Source organism: Manihot esculenta, chromosome 13, assembly GCF_001659605.2.
Source record: "Manihot esculenta cultivar AM560-2 chromosome 13, M.esculenta_v8, whole genome shotgun sequence".
In the NCBI taxonomy this organism is placed as follows: domain Eukaryota; kingdom Viridiplantae; phylum Streptophyta; class Magnoliopsida; order Malpighiales; family Euphorbiaceae; genus Manihot; species Manihot esculenta.
The window spans coordinates 13,891,395-13,917,469 of NC_035173.2; the positions used below are offsets into that span (position 1 = coordinate 13,891,395).

The window sequence follows — 26,075 nt, forward strand, 5'->3', positions numbered from 1 at the left end:
CTTTTGCATTTGAAGGCATTGCAGTCCCTGCACTCCCAAGCGCCAGGGTCATTACAACAAGGCGAAGCCGCGTTCATTGCGCTAGGAAAATCCCGCCCCTGTTTTCACTCTCTCCCTCTCTTCTTATTACAACTTAAATATAAACAAAAAAAGAAAAAAAGAATTATGTTGTCAAATCCGTCGTCCACTCTCAGAATTTTCTCTGAAAAAATCTATAATCCTATGAGGTGCAATCTGCATTGGAGTATTTTCTTCGATTTTCGACTACCATTCCAGGTTATTTGCCAATTTGTTGATTTTGCTGTTCTATCAGATCTCAATCTTTTTCTTTGATTTTTTTTCCCCAATTTTCTCATAATCTCAGAATCGAAAAACCTGGTCATTATCTTTGTATACCTAATTTGTTCTGTTTTACTGCTCTGAATTACAGGTGCAACTCTTGCATGCATTCTGGGTATTTGCACTGTGCTCATTCCTTTTTTTTTTAAATATTTTTTATTATGTTTGTTTATGTCCTTAGCTTCAGGGGCAGAAATTACCTGAGACTCTAACTCTATTCTTTTTCTTTTTATTTTCTTCATCTAGGATTGTAGGGTTAATGATGTAGAGGGTTTCATGTTACTTTTCATTTTATAGTCGTGATGTTTGTTTGCAGAATCTGGTTGGTGTTGGTTTTTGCCAGAATTTTCAGCAATGAAAGTGAATTGAAGTTGACAATGCCAAATTGACTTCATGATGATTGAGTTGGGAATTTCGCTTGTATGGGTAGCCAGTGCATTACTTGGTCTTCTAGCTGTCATATACGTGTTTGTTAGGTGGCAGAGAAAGACATCCCTAAATTGGGTCAAAGCAGCTGCCAGGGCAAAGAAGGAAGTCTGGAAGGAACTAGATGTTCCTCGATCTTGTCACTCGTGGATGGAAGATTTGGGTTATGGTCATCAGCCTTCTACATGCTCTGTTTGTCTTACTTCCCTGGTGACCCCTGAAAATGTTAGCTTAAAAGCTGGATTTCATACTTCTGTACATCTTTGCGCTGTTTGTGGTGTAGCTGCTCATTTATACTGTTCAAAGTATGCAGCAATGGATTGCAAATGCGTTGCCCAAGCTGGCTTCAGCCATGTGCGACACCAGTGGTCAGAAAAATGGTTTAACATGGATGAAAATCCTGAGATGTCTGCCTTCTGTTTTTACTGTGATGAACCATGTGGTGTTCCTTTAATTGATGGTTCTCCAATGTGGCATTGCTTATGGTGTCAGCGCCTGATCCATGTAAAATGCCACGCAAACATGTCAAAAGGATCTGATGACATTTGTGATTTGGGTCCTCTTAGAAGGATTATTCTTTCTCCACTCTGTGTTAAAGAAGTTAATGATGGACACACCTTAAATTTTGTTTCAGAGGAAATTATGGCCTCTTCTGCTGGTGGGCAGATGAGAAGAAGGCGCAGCCGGGCCAAATATGGAAGTGGTCATTCAGTTAATGGTAAGTTGCAGGACTCGTCAGCTACCAATAGAGCTCTAGAATATGTACTGAATGGGCTGGTTGGTTTGAAGAAATCAAAAGGTGAAAAGAACAATGTATGTTTAAAGAAAAATGGCAAAATGAAGAGCACTTCTAACTGGTTGATGCCTAAGAAAGTTGGAACAACCATCTGTGCCGAAGTTAAGAAATATGTATTGGTTGATTTAGCCCAGGATACCAGGCCTCTTTTGGTATTTATTAATTCTAAGAGTGGAGGTCAACTTGGACCTTCTCTTCAAAAGAGATTAAACATGCTGTTGAATCCTTTGCAGGTGAGGCCTGAGCTTTTAGTAGTAAGAATTGTTCTAGATATATATTAGACTGCTTTTTTTCTTCCATCATTCTTTCTTTTTTGGCTCATTATTGATTTTTATTGCATTCTTTGTGTCCAAATTGAATACAGTATTTTCTAGGTTGCTCCAATTTCTTCTTTTATCTATGCTTTAGCTTGGCATTTTCCTTAGCGTTGATAGCAAGCTACTTTCAAGTTTCAAGTCGTGCCTCCTTTGAAGCCTCCTTTACACTTTCAAATATGCTCAACTTCAATTTTTTACTAACAAAGTAACAATATTTTCCCAACATTATTTCATAGATGATTAACTAAAATCAGGATTCTTTAACTTAGGGCTTGCTCTTTTGTTGGTAAATGGTTTGGATGTGGGATTTTAAAAAGGTTAAATTGCTCTTTGGTTGATTGAAATAAGACTGATAGATAGCATTTTGAAGTAAGATTAACCAAATACTTTTTCTTGTCATCATCATTATCACTATGTTTGTTCATACTACTACCAATGAATAACCAATACCATCACCATGACCATTCCCATTATTACCTCACCAATGAACAACATAAATGTTGGACCATTATTGGCATTGCCACTGTTGAATGATAGTTGAATAGTTATTAATGCGTACTCAGGCACACCTTAGGCTCAAGGCTTATTAAGCTCCAACCTTAGTGCCTCTATGAGAGAAAGGAAGGTGATATTCACCAAGCCCTTGCCTTGTACACCTAGGAGTGCCTTGCTCTAGTCTCAAGGCTCAAGAAAAGTGCACCTTTTTTATTTCCGCCTTCGGTGAGCACTTCCATGGGCAAAAAATAGTAGGAATCCAAAATTTGGTAATCTACTAGAATCCAACATATAGCTTGTGATAGCTAGTCACCGAAATCGCATCAAACTGCAGACATGATCATAAACTTCTCATATTTCTGTTTTCATCATCACAAACTCCCTTTTGCCAAAATGAGAGCAACAGTAACATGTCCAATCCTATTGCACATTATATACTAATATAGCAGCAAGCTTGAGAATTGAGGTACCGATAAAGTGATGAGAGCTTTGACAATAAGACATGTTTGGTCAATTTAGAACATTTCTTCAATAGCCTTAATATTATTGGAGTCTTTTAACCTCTTTGCAATGTGTGGCCAAGGGGATGCTAGAGAGGGATATGTAGGTGGTAGGGACAAGGTGGTGTGAGAGATACCATAGATACGGTTGTAGAGGGAAAAACAAAGCAAATTAGGCTTTGGGAGAAGAGGCATTGGTATAAGAGAGAAGGGTAAGAGAACATGAGGTAATTTGTTTGATTTTGGCCACTTACTTTTTGGGTTTTTCTTTTTCTTTTTTTTTTTTTTGGGAATACCAGGCCAAAGATTGTTGAAGAAAGTAGGTAGAATTTAGTTCCAAATTTTAGGTTTATAAGCAGATAGATTTGGGAAGTAAAACTAGTACAAGAAACAATGTTGTGGGGCTGTTTATTGGACTGAATTCGGCAAAGTGAGCAATAGAACAGTTCAGACTTCATGGAAAACATCCTAGGGCATCACACCAATATTAGAATTGTATCACACAAGTCAAGAAGCAAAAAGTGCAAGAATTCATATTGATTTGAAAAAAACTAACAAATGAAATTACAAATATGTTATTTATATCGTGTAAGGATCTGACTCGAAAGTAAACCTTAACCTTTAATCTAAAAACTAATTGATACCACCTAAGGAATAATTCAATATTCAAGAAACCAAATCCAAGAACGAAAATAACCCAAAGATCTGGGTCCACAAAAGGGTGTCAGCACCCAAGGGTCTGAAACACTAGGGTGTCGAAACCTAAAGGTCTTGGCACCTTGGCCTTGAGGTTGAAACCAACTGGAGGTCTCGGTCTCAAGGTAGAAAGATTTGGGTCTGGAGGCCGAAACAATAAAAGCTCCAGTCTCTTAGGCCAAAATCCAAATAGAAGAAGTTGTTCGAATCACATAAAAGTCCTATGACAACTAGGACTCCAAATCATGAGTAAAAGTGTCTTCAAAGAACTAAAACTCTACAATCTAGGACCAAGATGGATTTCAAAAAGGAATCCTAGACCTATCAAGAGTCAATCAGCTCTGTACCTATAAAAAAGGACACCTCATGTATGTTAGATCATCTTTAATGAGATTATTCTCTAAGCCTTTTATTTGGAGATTTCCCATAGACCCCTACCATGGTTTTAAATTGCGGCCGTGGCCATGTTTGCGAGTAACGGAAACATGCCTGTAACGTAGTGGTAACAGTGGCATTACAAAAATTTTTCAAAATAATTTGCAAAGTTCATAAGTGAGATAATATTGATTAGATTTAATTCAGAACAATGTATACAAATACATAATAAACATAGATATATGAAATATAGATTATTTAACTTAAGTTAGACATCATATAGTTTAAAATAAGAAAAACCAATGTAATCTTTATAGATCGAGTGAACTAATAGTTCAAAGTATAATTTTAACTCAAAACTAACACTTTAATTCATAAAACCTTTTTAAAAAAGGGAAAAAATAACAATTAAAAACTGAAATAGATAAAATTTAACTAACTTTTTAGGAGAAATAAGCTTGGAAATAGAGTAGTTTATGATAGATCTAAGCTTATATGAGAAATTTGCAGGGAAGATTGATATTTGTAAGAGAACATGAAGAGAAAACTTAAAATTTGTAGTCTTTGAAGCTGCTGAAAAGTGTAGAAACTAATAAAAATGAGAATAGGGAGCAAAAAAGGAATGATATAAAAGAATTTTAATTATTGGTAACGGCCGTTATTGTTACGGCTGTTATGCCTGCAAATCACGGGGGGCCGTTGTATAACAGGGTAATGGGTAACTGCCCTCCAAAACCCATTACATAATAACGTAACGGCCGTTATTTAAAACCATGCCTGCACTCCTTGATGCAGCAAAGGAAGATAGGAATTTAAGAATTTTGTTTATTATAGAATTAGGAAACTTAAAGTTGTATTGCTAAGGAATTTTATTATTACTAGGTATATTATTTTTTTAGCTTACGTTTATTTAATATTCCTAATTAGAATTGAATTAAGGTTCTAAATCTTGAAGTGATTGGGATTTCAAAATATACAAATAGGTTCCAGAGTTTATTATTTGGTAGCTTTTGACTTTGCTATTGAGATTAATTAAATGAATGAGAATTAGTTTTTCTTCCAATTCTTTTTCTTTTGAGAATCTGTTTCTCAATGTTATATAGAATAGCTTGGTCCCTAAACTTTTTGGTTCTACATGAATTGGCATTTGGGTGTTTCTTAAAATTAACTTAGGGCTTTTGTAGACATTGAACTTTCATCATGACTTGTTGGAAATGATAGATATGTTCAACCTTGGTTTTGCTATATATGGGAATATCATCAAAGTAATGAAACAATAGTAGGAGAATGATTAAGAAAGTCAAAGGAAAATAAAGGGTGACCTAGGCATCCACACTTGTGGGCTATGAGGAGGTTTATCATCATAGTTGAGAAGAGAAAGGTGTAAAATTTGAGGATCTTGATACTCTTACACCAAATTGATGCAGGAGAGCCTGTATGTCTAAGAGTTGGCGCTAAAAATTTGAGGTGTTTTGAAGTCTAAAGTGGCTAAGATCTTAGTTGGAAAGTTCAGGATTAGAGGGTACAAGTAAAATTAGTACAGAAAGCAGGATTTTGGGGGTTGCTTGCAGGAATGAATTAGGCGAACAAGCAATAAAATACTTTAGGCATCATACAACTGCTTTAGGAATCACACCAAAGGGTAGATTTTTATCACTCACCTGCAGGAATTATTGTTGATAAAAAAATCTACCAAACTTGTACAAGGATAGGTATTTATAGACTCACAATTTAATCTTTATCCTTTAAGGATTTGGAGTAAAAAATGTAACCCTTGACTGTTTAGTGATCTAAAAAGTAAGACTCATACATAATTCTAGAATGTCGCATAGAATCTGAAGTCAGAAAAATACTCGTCTTCCAGAAAGTCAAAATTATACAACAAGGTTAGTTGGAACTCTAATTAAGTTCCCAGCAATGCTCTTTTGTATCAAAGTGCAATTAAGTGCTTTGGGATTAGAAATTTAGAATTAGCTTTGGAAGGCCTTTTTGTATATATATTGCCATTGTACTCCATCACTAGTCTTTGCCATAAACTCTAGAAGCTAATTTTTCTGCTATATTTTTATGATTTGGATCGACTTTTATGTGATTCTGTAGGATGCTGTTACAATTTCATCCTTTTGAAAAATTTTCTGGATTACGAGCAAGAGCAACAAGCTTAGCTGGAAAGTGGTCCCTAAAGAGCTGTTACATTCCAGATGTCTATGGCGGTTGCTTTTGTGATGTTGCGAGTTTCATCTGACGTTATTAAGTTCAGTGAAACAGATAGGGTTTTGTGGAAGAAAGAAAGATTTGATGGGGGAGATGGAAAGAAAGATACAAGCTGTTTTATCTAGTTACTTTTTTTTTTTTGATTGTATGTCACTTGGGAAAAGATAGAATGCAAGGGAGAGAGAGAGAGAATAGAGAGAACAATGAGAGAGAAAGACAGAGATTTAGAGAACTAGATAGGATCTTGAGGAAGAAAGAGAGACTGGATGAGATGGAAAGAAAGATATGAGCTGTTTTAACTTTTTTATTCATTTTATGCCTCATGGAAAGTAGAAAATGGAAGGGGGAGTGGGGGATAGTAGATAGAACAAGTAGAAAAAGAATTAGCTACACAATGTTACACACTCCTATCAAAATTATGAATAATAAACCTCACTGATGTTTTAGTCAACAGAATTGGAATACGTGTTATGGATTAGACTAGACCAAACAGGGTTTTTGTTATGGAATAGTTTCAGAATCAGAAAAAGTGCAAGGGAAATTGGTTGGATTAGTGTGAAACGGCTGATCTCTAAAACCTTGCTACGACCTTTGCATTTTAGTCATAGTTTGGACAATATGTGATAACTGTTATTCTAATATTTAACATAGGTCAACGATTTTTGTGTTGCTAAATCCAAATACAACACTGAATGAAGTATAACCTCTTAGACTTTACTGAAATTAACATAGGCATTAGCGATTGCAGATGCCAAACCTAGTCAAAGAGTTTAGTAATTTCTGTTCTAGATCATAGGAAGTTTGAACTCTAAAAACTAGGTTTTATCTTGTATGGAGTTTTGACCTAGGAATTCTTTTTTCTTGGGGGGACGGGGACTTTTCACCTATCCATGGAGGTGGACTCCTTGGATTGGATTGGTCAATTACATCTGCATGTAAGCTAATTGGACATTGCTATTGTGCTGACAAAGACCAATTGTTCTTTAATATGTGGATAATTATGTTTTCATGATGTAATTTTATTAAACCTTCGTAGTTGTCATTTGAATGTGAGTTCTTGTTCTTTACATATTGCGGTTTGTCTAATTAATATTTTAATGCTCATTTGTTTGTGTAATGGCTTTATTGGGATTTGGGATATTTGAATTCTCCATTATCATTGCAGGTATTTGAGCTGAGTGATTCTCAGGGCCCTGAGGTTGGTTTGGAGTTTTTTAGTAATTTGCAGTATTTTAGAGTTTTGGTCTGTGGTGGAGATGGTACTGTTGCATGGGTTCTTGATGCTATTGAAAGACATAATTTTGGATCTCCTCCACCAGTTGCTGTTCTTCCCCTTGGCACAGGGAATGATTTATCGAGGGTATTGCACTGGGGAAGAGGTTTCTCAATGGTTAATGGACAATATGGCTTAAGAACACTTCTTCATGACATTGACTGTGCTGCAGTTACTATGCTAGATCGTTGGAAAGTAAATATAAAAGAAGAGAACTTAGAAGGCTATCCAAATAAAGAACAATCCAAATTTATGATGAACTATTTAGGTAGATTTATAGGAGTTGCTTTTGTTTTTTGAAAAAAGTTTCTTTGTCTATTGTTTTAATTAATTGCTAACCATTTTTATTTTTTATTATGAAGGAATTGGGTGTGATGCTAAGCTTGCATATGAATTTCATGTAACTCGCAAGAATAAACCTGAGAAATTTAGCAGCCAGGTATGCATATATACATTAATACATACGTACAAGGGTGCATTTTTTTATCTATATCTATATCTTTATATATATATATATATATATTTGTGCACTTTGTTATTAAATTAAATCCCACAACTTCTTATGCCAAATATTTTTATTGAACAGAGTTCTAGTTTACTTTATTTTCTTTGGTACTCTTAGATAGGGTACTACTAAATAATTTTATGAGATTGCATTTATAGTATTTTAGTATATCCTAGTACTAGAAGTCCTACTGGAATTATTGTTTCTGAAGAATTTTGGAAAATTTTAGAATATTCTTGTATTTCACTCTTAATCTTTACAATTAGTTTAAATTACTATTTATTCACAAAGAATTATAATTAAACAGAAAATAAATAATCAAATAATAATTACAAAGATAATTAATGATCATAATCAAATCAAATCATATCCCTAGAATCAGCAAATAAGTCAACACTCCCCCTCAAGTTAGTGCAAAGATGTCGTACATACCTAACTTGCAAATCAGATTATGATAGATCTTATTGTTGAGCCTTTTAGTAAACAAATCCGCAAGTTGCCTAGTGGAAATCACATGAACTAAGCTTAAGATATCGTCTGTTAATTTTTCTTTAATGATGTGTCGATCAATCTTACCGTGCTTCGTTCGGTCATGTTGGACTGGATTTTGTGCTATACTAACGGCAGCTTTGTTGTCATAATACAAAGTTATCTTGTCTCTCTCGGGCAACCTCTGCTCCTCCAATAACTTCTGCAACCATAAAAGTTTACACACACCTTAGGCTATTGCTCTGAATTCTATTTCAGCACTTGATCGTGCAACAATACTTTGTTTATTTTTTACTCCTCCGCGTGACAAGGTTCCCTCTCACAACTTTGCAGTAGCCAGAGGTGGATCTCCTGTCAGTGAGAGATCCTGAGAGATCCTGCCCAATCTGCATCTGTAAAAGCTTCAATTCGGAAGTGACCATGTTTGGAGTAAAGAAGCCATTTCCCTAGCGTAGACTTTAGATATTTCAAGATGCGAAGTACAGCCTGTATATGAGTCTCGCAAGAGTTATACATGAATTGGCTCTGACCAAGCTAACAACATAGGTTATATCCGGTCGAGTGTGTGAGAGATAAATCAACCTCCCTACCAATCTCTGATATTTACTAATATCCACGGACTCACCAGTTCCTGTTTGCATCTTGTGATTACTTTCAATGGGAGATTCTGCTGGTTTACAGCCCAGCATACGAGTTTCTTTTAAAAGATCCAGAATGTACTTTCTTTGGAAGATGAAGATTTCTTTTTCTGATCTAGCTACCTCAATACTTAGGAAATATTACAGTTTTCCTAGATCTTTGATTTCAAATTCTTGAGCCAATAACATTTTTAGTTGAGCCATTTCCTCTGTCATCACTTGTCACTGCTATATTATCAATATACACAATAAGAAGGGTGATCTTACCCTTGCGATGTGATATTTAAAAAACAGAGAGTTATCAACATTGCTTTGTTAGTAACCAAAGGACATCATGACTCTCCTAAACCTATCAAACCAAGCTCTGGGAGATTGTTTTAGTCCATACAAAGCATTTTTTAACATGCACACCTTTCCTTGTGTTTTCTCATCAGTGAACCCAGGAGGAATCTCCATGAACACTTCTTCCTCTAAATATCCATAGAGAAAAACATTCTTCACATCAAATTGCTGTAAGTTTAAGTTAGCTACACAAGATAATAGGATTTAATAGAATTCTGATTGAGTTCATCTTTGTAACTGGGGCAAATGTCTCTTGATAATCCACTCTATAGATTTGGATAAATCTTTTAGCAACCAATCTGGTCTTAAACTGTTCAATTGTGTCATCAGCTTTGTGTTTCACTGTGAATACCCACTTACAACCAATAAGTTTCTTCCCAGGTGGGAGAGTGATAAGCTCTTAGGTCTCATTTTTAGTCAATGCTTTCATCTTTTCAATCATTGCTCCCTTTCATTTAGGATTTGCAAGAGGTTCCTTCTAATCCCGTGGAATAGACAAGGTAAAGGCCCTATAGGAGAGAGACAAGGATTCATAAGAACAAAGTTAGAAATATGATGTTTAGTACAAGATTTGACCCTTTTTCTTTGTGCAATAGGTTTATCTAAGTTATTGGAGAATTCAAGAGTTGTGGGCAACTCACCAAAAAAATATTCTTGACTCTGCGTAGACTGCATAATGGCTTCTTCTACCTTCTCTCTCCTCGAATACCTCCTCAAATTTGACTTGTCCAAACATCTAATTCTCTATTCTGATTGGACATCTCTCCCTGTCTACTAGAACTCGAACTCTCTAGCTGAACCATATCATTTATAATCACAAAATTCGGGATCACCTCTTCTTGCTCATTATTCTCCTCCTAAAGAGGCGAGTCAGTGGTGCTGAAGTAGGGTTCAGTTTCTCGAAAGGTAATATTTGTACTGACAAAGTATTTTCTAGATGGAGAGTGATAACAACTATATCCTTTCTGTGTCGGAGAACATCTGACAAACTCACAATTAAGGGCTTTGGGGTCTAATTTTCCCGCCGTCCTAGTATGGACAAAGCAAACACATCCAAATACTTTTGGTGGAATAATGTATAAATTTTTCCGTTGTAGAACCTCCAAAGGACTCATAAAGTCAAGAGTCTTGAGGGGCATTCTATTGATAAGATAAGCAGATATAAGGACTGCATCTTTCCAATCTCTCCGATATGCTTTGGATAGGTTCATAGTGAACATAAGAGATAGAGCTATCTGGAATAGATGCCTGTTTTTAGTTTCAATAAATCTATTTTGAGCACTGGTATAAGGATAACTAGTCTGGTGTACTATCCCATTATTCTCCAAATAAGCAGAAAAACTACTAGCCATATATTTTCTTCCACTGTCGGTTCTTAAAATTTTCACTAAATCGAGTATAAATCATCTTATGAAAGGATTAAAAATAAGAAAAGATATCACTTTTAGCTTTAATCAAATAAACTCAAGTCATTCGTGTGTAACAATCACTAAAAGTGACAAACCATCGATTACCAGATAAGAAGACAGTTTGAGTAGGCCCCAAATATCAGAATGAATAGTCACAAAATGAATTTGACTTTTATTATGACTCAAAAGGATAGAAGTTTCTAGTGTGCTTAGCATACTTACAAGCATCATAAAATAAAGAACCAATATGAGTTCTGGCAAATAAACTAGGATAATGTTTTTCTAAGATAAAAAATAATGGATGCCCTAACCGCCTATGCCACTGTATTATTTTCTGATTGACATTCTTATTTTTTCCGAAACAGGCTTGAGATATTGGAGAACCTGGATTATCTTCCAACATATATAAGTCATCATGCAGCCTACCATTGCCAATTCTCTTCCCTGTAGGAAGATCCTAAATAACACAATGATCAGGAAAGAATTCAATTTTACAATTAAGAGCATTGGTGATAGTATTGACAGATAAAAGGTTGGCAGGAAAACGGGGAACATGAAGGACAAATGATAATTTAATATTGGGCGTGCAAATAATAGAATCTATTCCGAATATGGGAGTAAAAGAGCCATCAGCAATTCTGATACTATCTTTGGTTAGAGAAGAAAAATAATTGAGAAATCCTTTAGAAGAGCCTGCCATGTGTCTATTCACACCAAAATCAATAATTCATGGAACAGTATCAAGGGAAGAATCATTGCCTTACTTTACAAAGTTAAATGTGGCACCTGAGGATGAAGAGGTATCAATATATGACAGAAGGCGCTTGAGACTCTAAATTTCATTATGAGAAAAGAATTCAGCCTATGTTGTCTCCTTAAAGGGCTCCTCCACAATTTCTGTTAAATTAGCTTGAGTTCTGGAGGTACCTCGTTTTCCCCCACGGCTTCTAGTGGGACGACCATATAACTTTCAACAAGTCTCCTTGGTATGCCTCAGTTTCCTACTATAGTCACAATGCATTTGATTTTTCTTAGAATTAAGAGGCTGCGGTGTGCTCAAACTAGTAGCCAACCCAGTCTTTTCAACCGATGCAGTATAGAGCATAGCATGTCGACGACTTTTTTTTTGTTGAACATGGGTGTGGGCCTCTTTTAGAGAAAGAAAAAGATTTTTTCCCAACATTTGGACCCGAATTGGATCATATTCATTATTCAACCCTGCAAGAAAATTATAGACCCGCTCCTTTTCAATCATTCTCTGAAATTTGACTGCATTTCCAGTACAATATGCCTGGAAGTCCTGATAGTAATCAAGTTTCTGCCATAAGCCATATAAATCAGAATAAAATTGGGAGATAGTCATTTCTCCTTGCTTAGTACCATGGATCTTATTCCGAATATCTTAAATTTGAGTATTATTCTCAATCTTGGAATAAGTTAAGGACAAAGCCTTTCATATTTTTGCAGCAGTATTAATTAATAAATAGAACTTAGAGATATGAGATTGCATAGAGTTAAGTAACTATGTCATAACAAGACAATTATCCGAGTCCTATTGAGGAAAATCTGGATCACTTTCATTCGGTTGCTTTTTATTACCAGTGACATAGCCTTACAGTCCTCTAGCCTTGATAAACAACAAACAAGACCTTGATTAAGCAAGATAATTCATTCCATCAAATTTTATGGGACTAATTTGTAATGAAGGATTATAAGAGTTAGGAATTGAGATCCTTTTACCTTCTGCCATCGAGACCCTTTTACCTTCTGCCATGGTAAAGACAAATGAACTATGAAAAAATAGGAGTACCCAAGGTTGTACACACAAGAGAGTCCAACCGAATCACCAAAGAGTGGGTAGCGGCACGGGAAGGCTAGAAAGATGGTCGAAATCGTCGCGAGAGTGATCGGAGCGGCGAAGCAGTGTCGAATGATGTCTCACGTGTCAGGATGGGAGGGCGCGTAAGCCTCATGCGTGGGTATCTCCGGCGTCGGAGCTGGGCAATCGGGCCTGTGACGGTCCGGCTATTCTCCCGGTGCCGGCAGTGAGAGGTGGGAAGGTTCTTAAATGGGTTAGTACCAAAAAGGTAAATCTAGGGTTTTGAAACTCTAAAGAAGAAAAAATTGAATTTAAACTCTAAAATCATGAAAAAACTCTGATATTATGAACAATTTAAAAAATTTTAGAGTATTCTTGTATTTCACTCTTAATTTTTACAATTGGTTTACATGACTATTTGTACATAAAGAATTATAATTAAACGGGAAGCAAATAATCAAATAATAATTCCAAAAATAATTAAGGATCCTAATCAAATCAAATCATATCCTTAGAATCAACAAATAAGTCAATGGTTTCCATATGGTTATTCATCTCCTAAACTTTTGGTGAGTAAGGTAAAATGACCAATGGAAACTTAGGAGCATTCAGTGCTTCTACTGTCATTCTCGACATAAGCACTAATGCCCATGGGGCTCGTAGATTGGTCATTCATGTTGTAATTTTTCTACTAAGGTGGATTGTGGCTAAGCATCTTGACTGTAAATGTTGTCAAGGGTCTGCATGAGATTAAAATAGAAAACAATGCTTTTTCGTTTCTTCCCTTATATAAAACCTGTTTACATTTAAGTTCAAGAGATTTTCAACAGTTTTCTTTGTAAATAAGATTCAGTCCAATGTTTCTTAAAAATAGTTATAATTGTTGTGAAATTTGTTATGGGACTTTCGCTAACTAGAAATTAGCAACAGTTTGTGAATAAATTGCGATACGCCAAAGAAGGTGCCAGGGATATTATGGATAGAGCGTGTGCTGATTTACCATGGCAAGTTTGGCTTGAAGTTGATGGCAAGGACATCTACATACCAAAGGTGCTTAATTAATTCAATGTTTAATTCCATCTTTTTTATTGTGTGTTTTAATCTTATCTTATTTTCTTCCGTCTCTTGAATGTTGTGTTACTTTCATCTTTCTTTCTCTCCAGGATTCTGAGGGTTTAATTGTGCTGAATATTGGTAGCTATATGGGTGGAGTAGATCTATGGCAAAATGATTCTGAGCATGATGACAGTTTTAGTTTTCAATCCATGCAAGATAAAACGCTTGAGATTGTATGTGTTCATGGAGCGTGGCATCTTGGAAAACTTCAAGTATGAGCTTCTTTGAAAAACATTTCTCTTATTGTGTACCTTTTCTCTAAATATCTATATATGCATAAATTGATTTGATATGAAACCATTGCGCCCATTTTAAATAATGGAATTGGATTAAATTATTAAGTGATATCATTAATTTTTTCAAACAAATAGCAAAACAACTAAAATCAAGTGTTAAGAATGACAGGCCTAGGAGTGTGATCATCAAACTCATAGAGCTGCACACTGAACTGGACTTGAAACTAGGTCATTTTGATTTTGTTTGGCAGCACCTGTATGCGCTCTAATTAACACTATGGATGTGGGACTTATTCCACAAGCCATATTCCAACACCTTTCTGCAAGTGCAACTATGTTTGGCTCATACTTTGTAGGCCTTGTTGTTACATGGCAATTGTCACGTGCCTTTGGTGATGGCACCATCTGAGGGACAAATTGGGAGGTCCATGGCACAATACATGGGGTGGCTATTTGTTATGACTAAGGAATAAAGAAATAGTAGATTAGTCTCTTCGGTCAATTGTAACTATAGAAAGCAGTTATGGGACCCAAAATAATATAAACTAGGAACTTGTAAAAAGGAAGATATCTAAGATCATTAGTAATCAAGATAAACTCTTTCTTCCTATTTCAGCTCTCCTCTTCTCTAACTCTCTCTATTACTACTCTCCTTTCTATTTCTTTCCTCAACCCAATCTACTATTTCTTTCTCTCCCTATTTCTCTGTTTCAAACGGAATTACAAGTCTTATATGTAACAAGTGGTATCATAGCTCTATTCTGATCTGGTTTTCTTCCAATCCTCTGCTGGCATTGCAATCCTGAGCAGAATTATGGGATTCTTTCAAAATTCCAGAATTTCAGGTTTCTCTCTGTTCTTCTCTCTTTCTCTCTTCTTTCCTTCTATTCCTTTTATTCTTCTCTGATATTTTTTTCTTTTCTTTCCCCTAAGTCTTCTCCCTTGCTTCCTTGGAATCTCCTTCCTTCTTTCTTTTTCTTTTGTAGATTTCTGCTTATATCTTTTGTTTTCCTTCTTAAAATTTTCAATTCCTACATTTCAAGAAATCTACTATTCAAATTCTTGAAAATCTCAATCTAGTGTTATCCTCTGTTTCTTGTTTTGGAGTACTGTTCCAAGTTTTCTATTTCCTTTCTCAACCCTATCTTTTTTTATAGTTTCTTTTCGCTGTTTTGGGTCTCTATTCCATGTCTCTTTCTAGGTTTTGGACTTGACCGAAGATTACTTTCTTCTTCTCTTCTTCTGAAACACTGTTCTTGAAATTCTTGAATCATGGAAGTACAATCTTTGGTACAAACGTTTCTTAATATAAGGGTGGACATTCTAGATGGAATGTTAAAGGAATAAGAGCCGCTGGAACAAAGAATTGAAATCGTGATTCAGAAAATGGGAAAAATTAGAGCAATCCACTCAGAGAGAAGGTTGCAGTTTTTGTTTATCTTCATCAACTTTTTGAAAGCCCTAGTGAAGAAGATACCTTATATGAAACTTCTAAAAACGAAACTAAGGGTACTGTGATGGAGGAGGATTTTATTGCTGATTAGTCTAGTGTAAATGAGGTCATCTATGAGAAGGAGAATAATGAAGATAGTGATGACATGAAACTAGAATCTGCAACAGGGGCAACAGAAACTACAACTGAAAATTTTGCTATAGAAATTAGTGGGAATGTTCTTGAAAACAAGAAAGATAAAGGAGTTACAAAAAGTGTGAATATAGTAAGCAATTGGCAGAATTTTAGGGAACACGATGGGGAGCTCAATTGCTGTAATCCGACAAGTCTCTTGGAAGATGAATGGGAAACATCGAGAAGGGAAAGGAAGAAAGTTCAGCCATCAAATGGAAATGTGATTTTGAAAGAACAAGCATGGGAAATTTGGAGAAGAAAAAGAAAAAAAATCCTCGTCAATAAAGAGTCCATACTGTCAGCTACAACTTTAGCCCAATTCTCTGGAACATTTCAGCTGAAGCACGTGGTGGAAGTTAACATTTGGGAGGGGGATTAATTGGCCAAACATTTCAGCTGTTTGGGATTTCCACATCCTTCGGACTAAGGCTGAGGAAAGAAGCACTAGAAATTCATTTCAATATTCAGCATTTTCTTTATTCTTGAGGACAAGAATTAGTTCAAGGGGTGGGGAATGTTATGACTAAGGAATAAATAAATAGTAGATTAGTCTCTTCAGTTAGTTGTAATTGTAGAAAATAGTTATAAGACCCAAAATAGTATAAATAAGAACTTACTTATAAAGAGGAAGATATTCAAGATTATTAGTAATCGAGATAAACTCTTTCTCCCTATTTCTCCTTTCTCCTCTTGTCTAATTCTCTCTATTACTTCAACCCAATCTACTTCTATTTCTTTCTCTCCCTATTTCTTTGTTTCAAAGGGACTTACAGGTCTGCCATGTAACACTATTTAAATTTGGTATGGCCCTTCTTGGCTGTGCCCTCAAGGTCTAGTTCGCTAGGCTAGCTCATCAATTCTTTTGAGTCTGGATCAATTAGCTTTGCTCATGGGTCTAGCTCGCTTTGACTCAGCTAAACATGTTATTGAATACTAGATTTATGGTCATTAGGACTCACTGCTCTGACAACATGCTGAAATAAAGGGCCAAGGCATTTGGATTCATAAACAAGCATGTTTCCATGCTGAACTAGGCTGTCCATTATAGAGATGACATTGATTTGCTAACGCCTATATGTCCTTTACTTTTATTGTACAATGCAGATTACTTAACAAGCCATATTAATCCACAATTGTTGGCCTTCAATTTTTAACTTGGTATAGAAGTAGTAAGGCTTAATGGCCACAAGTGCAGGACCTAAAAGCACGGTGGGTTGAGCTTAGCGAGCTAGACCAATTGCTCCAACATGGAAGTGTGATAAATTAGTCATAGTAAGAGTGAGGAGGAAAAAAGAGAGACTTAAAATGATTTGGAGGGAAGTAGTATTAAAGATCTACAATTTTGAATAATGATGTGATTGGTTGCTAATAAATCAGAATAGCAAAAAAGTATTCACATAATCAATTCCAACTAGTTTAGAAATAGGGGGAAATACACTTTAGTACATCTTAATATAGTGCTTTTAGTATTTAAGACCTCTACTTTGTTTTATTGCAAATAAGGGCACCTACTTTTGCATCGTTAGGACAAAAGTCCTAACCATGTTAAGTGGTGCTAACATGGCTTTGTCCTAACCATATTAAGTGGTGGTAACATGGCATATTGACATCAGATTCATTTGATGATGTGGCACTTACGTTAGATCTATTGCTAGTGTGGCATGTTATGTCACGTCATCCTTGTGGATTATATGTTGCCGTGTGGCATGCCATGTCATCTTAATGATTGATAGGTGTCGCATAGCATGTCAATGTTAGTTTCATGTCATTAGATTTTGATGTCAATTGTCATGTAGTCTTTAACTGTGAAAAATTGAGAGTGCATACCTTGAATCATAAAAAAAGTCAAAGTTCAAGTCCTAAATGTTGGAACCACCAAAATTTTGAAAATACATAAAAAAATTTTAGAAAAAAGGAGTTATGAGAGAGGGATGGAAAGGGAGACAAATGAGAAATTAGAAAGGGGCATAGGAGAGAGATGGAAAGAAAAAAAGTGGGAGAGAAAGATAGAGGCAAGGAAAGTTACTCCGTCTCTCTCTCTCTTATTTTTTTATCTATTATATTAGGGGGGGGGGGGAGAGAGAGAAAGAGAGTAACTCTCTCGTCTTTCTTCCTCATGTTGTCTCTCTCTTTCTCTCTGCCCCCCCCCCCCCCACATTTGTCCCTTTCCATCTCTCTCTCCTATACCTCCTTATCTTCTCTAGTTTTTTCATGTATTTTCAAAATTTTGACACTTATAGTGTTTAGGATTAAGATATTGATTTTGAATTTTTGGCAATTCAGGACATATAACTTTTAGTTTGTTGCACTTAAGGACAACATGACAATTGGTATCAAATCTACTTATATAAAGCTAACATCAACATGCTATGTGGCTCCACATTGGCCATGAAGATGATGTGATATGCTGCATGTAACACATAATCTATGAGATTGATGTGGCATGCCATATCAGCAATAGGTACTATGTTAGTGTCATGTCATCAAATTGAGGTGACATCAACATGCCATATCCGTACTACTTATTGTAGTTAGTACTTTGTGCTTATAGTGCTAGTAGTATAGGAGAGAGGCAACACCAAGCAGACAAGGTGCCCTATTGCGAGAGGTGAGGCAAGGGCCTTTTTAAAGTAAGGCGTCATAGCCTAAATTTATACACATACAGACAAAATTATGTGTTTATATGCGTGCATATACACAATTGTACATTCATACATGGTAATTAAGATAAAAATATGCTGCCTAAGTGCCAATTTGGGAAGGGAAGAAAAGAATGGAAGAAGAAAAAGAAGAGGAGAAGAGAAGAGAAGAAGAGAGAAAAATTTTTTTCCTTTTAGAAAGAAGGAATCTGCTGCTGCTACGCCAGGTCCAGCAGGGAGAAAGAGAGGAAGAGAAAGAGAAAAGTAGTAGAAGAAGGGGAGAGGAGATAGAAAGAGGGACATAGCTGCTGGCTTTTGTTAGGAGAGCAATACTCTTTGCGTTGCTGGCTACTGTTTGAAAGTAATTGGGAGAGGCAAGGGCTTTTGTTTTGTTGTCTAAAAGCATTTAAACACCAAAAAAAAGAAAAAAAAATTCTATTATTTTAGTAAGCCTATGCCTCTGGCGCCTCAGGGGCTAGAGGCACTTGCCTCTTTGAAGGGCGCCTCGCCTCACGCAATGCCTTATTTCACCTTTAATAACATTGTAGTGGTGTGAAAGTACATGCCTTTATTTGCAACAAAACAAAGTATAGACCTTGAATGCTAAAACCATCATAATGCAGCGTATTAAAGTGTACATTGTCCTTAGAATTAAAACTTAGTTATTTTTGAAATTTTGGTTATCTTTTTGGTACTTGTTTCTGTCCTTAAGTGTTTTACAAGTTCTGTCTAAGCTGCATTGCTTTGTAGGTTGGACTTTCTCATGCAAGGAGGCTGGCCCAAGGGAAGGTTGTTAAAATACATGCTTCAAGTTCTTTCCCAGTTCAGATAGACGGAGAACCATTCATCCACCAACCGGGCTGCTTAGAGATAGAACATGATGGGCAGGTATCATTGCATCTATCTTATAATGCACTTTTGCTAATGTAAATCTTGGCCGATCATGTACTGTTGATACAGTAGTATAGAAAGCTCAAAATTTTATTTAGAAACTATTATGTTGATTCGATTTTAATTGTAGAGGCAATGCCCTATTAAACCCTTGAGAAATATGCAAAAGTCCTTTAAGTCTTGTTAAACAAAATGGTCCATGTATAAGCCTTTAAAGTAGCCATTTAAGTAAAAAACCTTAACTCCGTTGAATCTCCATTAGTGAATTAAAACATGGATGTATAAGCCGTTAAGCAAGAGCTATGTAATCATTTAAGCCTCGTTGAACAAATAAATGTAGTTTAGAAACTTGAGCAATTAAATTTATAAATAAATTTATTTATTTCATTAACAATTTAATTAACATAATTTAATTATAAAATAAATTATTAAATTTTAAAATTAAAATTTTTTTTGGGTTCAGTAAGGGCTTGAATCATAATCATGCCATTTCTTAATCGCCTATTTCTCAAGAACTTAAAAAGGTCATTTGCCAATTGTAAAATTAGTAAGTTTATTGGTTTTATTATTCAGTAATTATATTATTCTTATGATTTGTATTTTATTTATGGAAATTTATCTTAATAATTTTTGAATTAAATTTGATTTAGGCTTTCCTAATCCAAATTTGATTAAGATTGTGACTCTATAAATAGGTCTAGTTTTCTATTAATTCAGTAGCTTTTGACTATAGTGGTTATTATTGAGATTAATACAATTATTGAGAATTAGTTTCTATTACATTTTATTTCGAGAATTGGTTTTTCATTCTTATGAAGAATTAGTTTCTATTGGGCCCTAAATTCCTAGTACCTCTAACTGGATAGTTCATCTAGTAACATTATTTCAAGGCACTTATTATTAGATTGAGATTTAAGTTGTGAAAGAAATCTTGATTTTAAAGTTTTGCTAAATAATTAGAATTGTTGAAAATTTGAAGTCAATTCCAAATGACATTTATAATTGTATGACAAAGGACATATGCACACACAATAAAGGACAAAATAAATGTTGAATGATTTTTTTATCATTGAATGTTCTTGGTATTAGAACAAGTGATATGGGCTTGAATGCCATGATGGTCCATTTTCCTTATTTTTATGTTGCAGGTATTCTACTTGATTAAATAACATGTGTATAGATTAAGTCACTAACACCTTTCTTGTTGTTTCGGATTTTTCATTGGGATAAGATTTCAATCATGGATTTAAATTGCTATCGCGGCTGCATTCGCAGTCACGGTCACAAGTGATTGAAACAGGCTGTTTACACACCATAATAGTAATGGCCTATCGCTATTCAAAATTTTAAATCTATGAGTGTAACTAAGATACTTAATCAAATAATAAGTATTAATACATCATATAAAAACATTTAATCCATCATTATCATTATTAGTCATCTTTAATAATAATTAATTTATAGCTAAAATAATAATATAGAAAACATGGATAATAAAAAATAATTCTCCAAATTTAACAAAAAGAAGTTGGCATCCAACATTATTTTATTTAACAAATAAGTAAAACAAGGATAAATAACTCAAATTTTATAAGATATAAATGTATAAAAAGATAGTTGATGATCTTAGTTTAAGAGAAAAGAAATGAGACATTTATAGAATACAATTAACTTTTGATAGAAATTTATAGAAATTTGAAAAAAGTGAGATACAATAGTGTAAAACTTCCCAAATCTAAGAAAAAATTTTTTTGAGTTGTTGCCCCCATATAGCTGAAAAGAAAAAAAAAAAAAAAAGATACTGAACCGTTGCCATTACTTAACGGCAAATAATGGCCATTACCGTTATATAATGGCAGTTAAAGGAACAATTTTTTCGTACCTTTTAAATTATGGGTGTAACCTTTACGGAAGGGTCAAAAACCTATAAATAACAATTTTTACGTAACGTAACATTCTTTTTTTAAAACTATATTCTCAATCCTGTATGATGCGGAATCCAAAATCAACTCGTGATAAAAAATTCCGTCACACAACTCGACAAAGAATGAGGCAAATATATCTTCCAAAAGGTTGCTCTACTACACCCTAACCAACCAATGTGATTAATAATATAGATAATCAAACAATTCTAGTTAGAAAACGCCATAAGAAGAATTTCTTAATAAGTTAACTAAGCATGGAAGAAATTCAAATTAAAACGCCACAAGGTTGAACATTGATAAGTTGCTAAATAATGGAGAATAACCAAAATTCTAAGAATAAATTCTCATTATAGAGAAAAATATCAAATCTTTACTTATTAACTTCTCCCCCATACATATAAAATAAAGGCTATTTGTAGCTAAATATCTCCTAATCCTAGTTAGAATAGGAAAACAAAATAAGTCCTAATTGAAATAGGAAAACCTAAGGTAATCCTACTTGAACAAGAAAAACTACATCTAATCCTACTAATTTGACTCCTAATCTATATAGAATTATAAAAGATATCAAAACACATTAATATATCTCTTATATGAATTTTCAAAAGTAAATTAATGACGGTTGGAATTGGATCTACGAATTTTTAAGAAAAATAATATCATTTCTTTTTTTTTTGTCTTTTAAACGTGGTATTAGAATACATGACTTGAAGTCTCCTTGATTTCTCGTGATTCAAAGCCTTCCCATATTGAATCTTTGGAGGATGTGAAGACTTCAATGCACAACTTATTGTTGAAGAATCGTGTCATTCCCATGCTAGCATCATTCTCTCTTTTCTCGAAAAGATTCGTCCTCGAATCTTCAACTATAATGGCAAGAAAAGGATCGACATATACGGGATCATCTCCACACAGGTTGTCTAGTGCAAGAATGTCAAAGGCAATTGAAATCTCATCTTCTTTGGATTTGTTGAATGAAATAATCATCTGAATCAGAATTAGAGCCAATATCAAATTTTGCTCAATTTCATTGTTTTGAAAATCATATGCACATTGGTTGTGCTTTTCAATAATTGCAGTGGCAACTTGGATTTTTTTGAATTGATCTACCAAAATATTTTCTATCACATCTTCTTGGCTTTCTTCCATGTATAATGTTAATATACATTGGTTTTCTATCATTTCCTTGCTATAGAAAGGTAATATTTGACATATGTTACAATAGATATTACAACATATTTATACATGAGAAACCGTATCTAGAAAGGAAAGAAAATCAAGACTATGATCATGCAATCCCTAAGATTAAGCAACTAATACATCTATTAATATTTACTTTCTATTTTAACATATTTACTTCCTATAACCTATAACACTCCCCCCTCAAGTTGGAGCATAGATGTTAATCATACCCAACTTGTTACATATATAATCAACTCGAGTCCCATTTAGAGTTTTAGTGAATATATCTCCTAATTATTCTCCAGTTCGGATATGTCCTGTTGAGATTATCTTTTGTTGGACCTTCTCACGAACAAAATGACAATCAATCTCGATGTGTTTAGTCCTCTCATGATCTGCAAATCGTTTACTATCTTCTACAGTAAGTTTAAGATTAGAGGTCATTGGAGCACTACAAGAATTAGCACTCAATTTTCTTGTTTCTGCCAACAAATCAAGAACATATTTTCTTTGAGATAAGAAGATGCCTTTCTTACACCGCATAATTTCGATTTCCAAAAAATATTTCAAGGAGCTCAAATCCTTTGTATGAAGATGTGTTTTAAGAAATTCTTTTAGGGATGTGATGTATATATATATATATAGTTTTTATGGATGGGGTTTGATGAAACTGAGCCTTTTGGTTTTTATTATTTTCTATTGGCATAGTGGAGATCACAAGCCAATGTCGTGGTCCTTGGCGAACTAGGTCTACATGAAATTCAAAAAAGCCACTCTTAGGTTTTTCACAAGATCCTTCACTGCCATGGAGATTTTTCAGCTTCCATCTGCACATTTTTTTATTAGTTAGATGGGTACTCAATTAAATGTAATTTGAAAATGTTCGATATATAAGATTTAACTCAATTTACCTTAGCAATAATAGTAGTAACCAGGGTGAAATTCTCGAAAGTCAAGAACTGCTGTTAATGATGGATAAGTTGAGGTTCTCTACTTCACTTGATATTTTTGGAACAACTACTGTTTATCGCAATGGATTCGGATCAGTACATCTTTATCTGAAACTATCGCTTCAATCTCTGGAAGTGCTGAATTGAAGGCTCCATCGGAAATTCATTACATGAAGAAGAGTCGCCATCAATAGAGAGCTGAGACTTCTTCACCAGAACTACTGATTCTATAGTTATCTTCTTGGTCTGTTCCTCGAGGACTTCCACTCGTTCTTGAAGTTGTTTCACATAATTGATAGCATCTCCATGGAGAGAAGCTTTGTCCATCTTCAAGTTGTTTCACATTCTTGAAGTTGTTCCACGGTGATGGATTGCATGGAAGTAGAAATGATATAGAATGTAAAGAGCACACACTTTCTGCATATAGCAAAAAAAAAAAAAAAAAAAAAAGGTAGTGAGAGAGGTCAAGAGAAATAGAGAAGAGGAGGGTGGATTATATTTATTAATTGGAGGGTACTTTGGTCGTAAGAATTATTATTTTGACTTTTTACTTGAAGAAAAAGAGTGGACTAACAGTAAAAAGAACTAAAAGTAACGGTTGTCCACTTGTCCTGTTCAATTGATAAAATTGAATTATAGGGGTATTTTAATGTAATTTAAAAATACATGGACATTTTATTTAGTTAGATCAAACTATAGGGGCATGATAGTGATTACCCTTTATTAATTTGTATGTTAGCAAAGTGCATAAAAGTCCACATTTATAATGGAAGATACATACATATGCCATCCCTTAAATCATTCATAAAACATTAATTAGGCTAATGATCTTGCTAATCAATCACATGATTTTGTCATAATTATATTCAATGAATTAAGGAAAAGTCTCATCAATTCCAATAGTACTGATTCTGGTCTAATAAAAATTCTAACAATAATGATTCTATCATCATCTTCATTGCATGTTTCTGCTGAAGTGGTTAATTAAGTATTCACGTTCAATGTGCAGAATAAAATACTTGAAGAGCCTTGTGATACAAAATTCCAGAATTTTTTTTTTTTCAATACTTTGATTGTGTAAATGATGTCAGCTTGTCATTCTAATCTTCTCTTATCAGAATTTGATTTTGGATATGGGTAAAGGAAAGGGTTTTGCAGTCAGCTTTGATCTAAACATTTCAACGATAGTTTCTGAAAATGTTTTGTATGTTCAGGTATTTGTGTTGAGGAAGGCCTCGGAGGAGCCCAGAGGCCATCCCGCAGCAATTATGACGCAGGTTTTGGTGGATGCTGAGTGTAAAGGAATTATTAATGCTTCCCAAAAGAAGATACTTCTGGAGCAGTTGGCCCTCAATCTCTCTTGATTCCAATGTCTGAACCCCATTTTGGATCATCCGTCTCTTTATAACCCCCCAACACAATTCTTGTCTCACTTAGACCATAAAGAAGATTTTGTTCTCATAAAAATTCCTCTTTCTGCAAGTGCTACTTCTGTAGGAGTTCTAAATCAGTGGGAAAGTTCCACGAGAACAAACTGAGGTAGGAGCATTTGTAATAGATGTTGTGAGAGATTCGATGGTTCATCTAGTTTACTTGATTTGTTGTGTTCCATCTTTTTGCTCGTCCATGATATTATGAAGAGAATAAATGTTAGTCCAATTCTGGTTCAAGTTTCTCTTTGCTCATTCGAGATATTATCATAAATAGAAGATTGTAGTGAAAATGAAGGGTGCGTTTATATTAAAAAGTGTTCTTACTAGTGTTCTATCTTCTAGATCATAATAATCTAGAAAATCCCTTGACTTAAGATGATACAATGTCACATACCACCATAAGAAGAGGTTCTAGAAGAAGTTTCTTATTTGGAAGAATGAGTTTGAATGTGGTTCGGCCTTTTCAATTAAAAGAATATTTTTTATTTTTATCCTGCATTCTATTATGCAATCACTGATATATATTGCATAGCAGGAAAGTATAACACTAACATCTTTTTCCTCCTTCTTTATCTCTCACTCTCCTTTCCCTTCTCTCTTCTCTTTAACCCTATTTTGTGTTATTTCCTTCTTCTGTTGGTACACCACACAATTATCTCATTTACATATGATTTGAGTTTGATAGCACTTATATATTTGTCTAATGTATGGGTATTACTGGCATGTGTTGCTCAATCATTTGGATATGGAGATAGGTGATCAGTCAAGAAAGAATTAATTTCAAGGATAAAATCCTATACTGTTTTTAAGAAAATTTACTATTTAGTCCTTATATTATGAAAAAATTTATTTAGTTGGTTTATCGATTTTGAATAATATATCAAAATATTTTTGAAGTTTTAAAAAGTTTTTTAATTAGTCTTTTTATTAATTTTAGCAGTTAAGTATTATAAAAAAATTTAAAGTATTCTCAACAGAAATGGACTAATTAAAAAATTTTTTATAAAATTAAAAAAACTAATTTATGAGCTTTTTTTAAATATAGAAACTAAATAATAAAACATTTAATGTTTAAAATTAATAGAGATATTAATTAGTAGATTTTTTAAAATATTAAGGATATTTTAATATATTTTTTAAAATTAAGAAATCAACTAATAAGTTTCTATATGATATAAGGATTAAATAGTAAATTTTTCTGTTTTGATTATTCTTGTCTTCTTGATCAGCTAAATTTTGGACAAAGACTGCAAGTCTTAAGCAGAAAGGTATTTTCTTGGGAAATTCTTTAAATTAAGAATTGGATTTAAGATGCAGAAATTTACCATGACTTTAGGTTAGATGAGATTTTATAGTAACTGTCCATGGCATATATGATTAATATTCTGAAGAATAAGAATATTTTTATTTACTATTAATTAGATACTCATGACATACTATAAT

At 34.2% G+C, this 26,075-nt stretch overlaps 1 protein-coding gene across 4 annotated transcripts; it reads left to right on the top strand.

The window, feature by feature from the left end:
• On the top strand, positions 1–24,869 carry LOC110630394 (diacylglycerol kinase 2). 4 transcript variants are annotated; one of them, XM_021777875.2, is made up of 9 exons: positions 11–276; positions 431–454; positions 586–1,794; positions 7,324–7,699; positions 7,794–7,870; positions 13,564–13,683; positions 13,797–13,961; positions 19,002–19,139; positions 24,414–24,869. In XM_021777875.2, exons 3-9 carry the CDS (start codon positions 733–735, stop codon positions 24,561–24,563), a joined length of 2,088 nt encoding a protein of 695 aa, XP_021633567.1. In that variant the 5' UTR covers positions 11–276; positions 431–454; positions 586–732; the 3' UTR covers positions 24,564–24,869. The 4 variants fall into 4 exon arrangements, with proteins under 4 accessions (XP_021633568.1, XP_021633567.1, XP_021633569.1 ...); XM_021777877.2 differs by having other exon boundaries at positions 656–1,794; XM_021777876.1 differs by lacking the exon at positions 431–454 and having other exon boundaries at positions 1–276; positions 656–1,794.
• Positions 24,870–26,075: the final 1,206 nt, after the last annotated feature.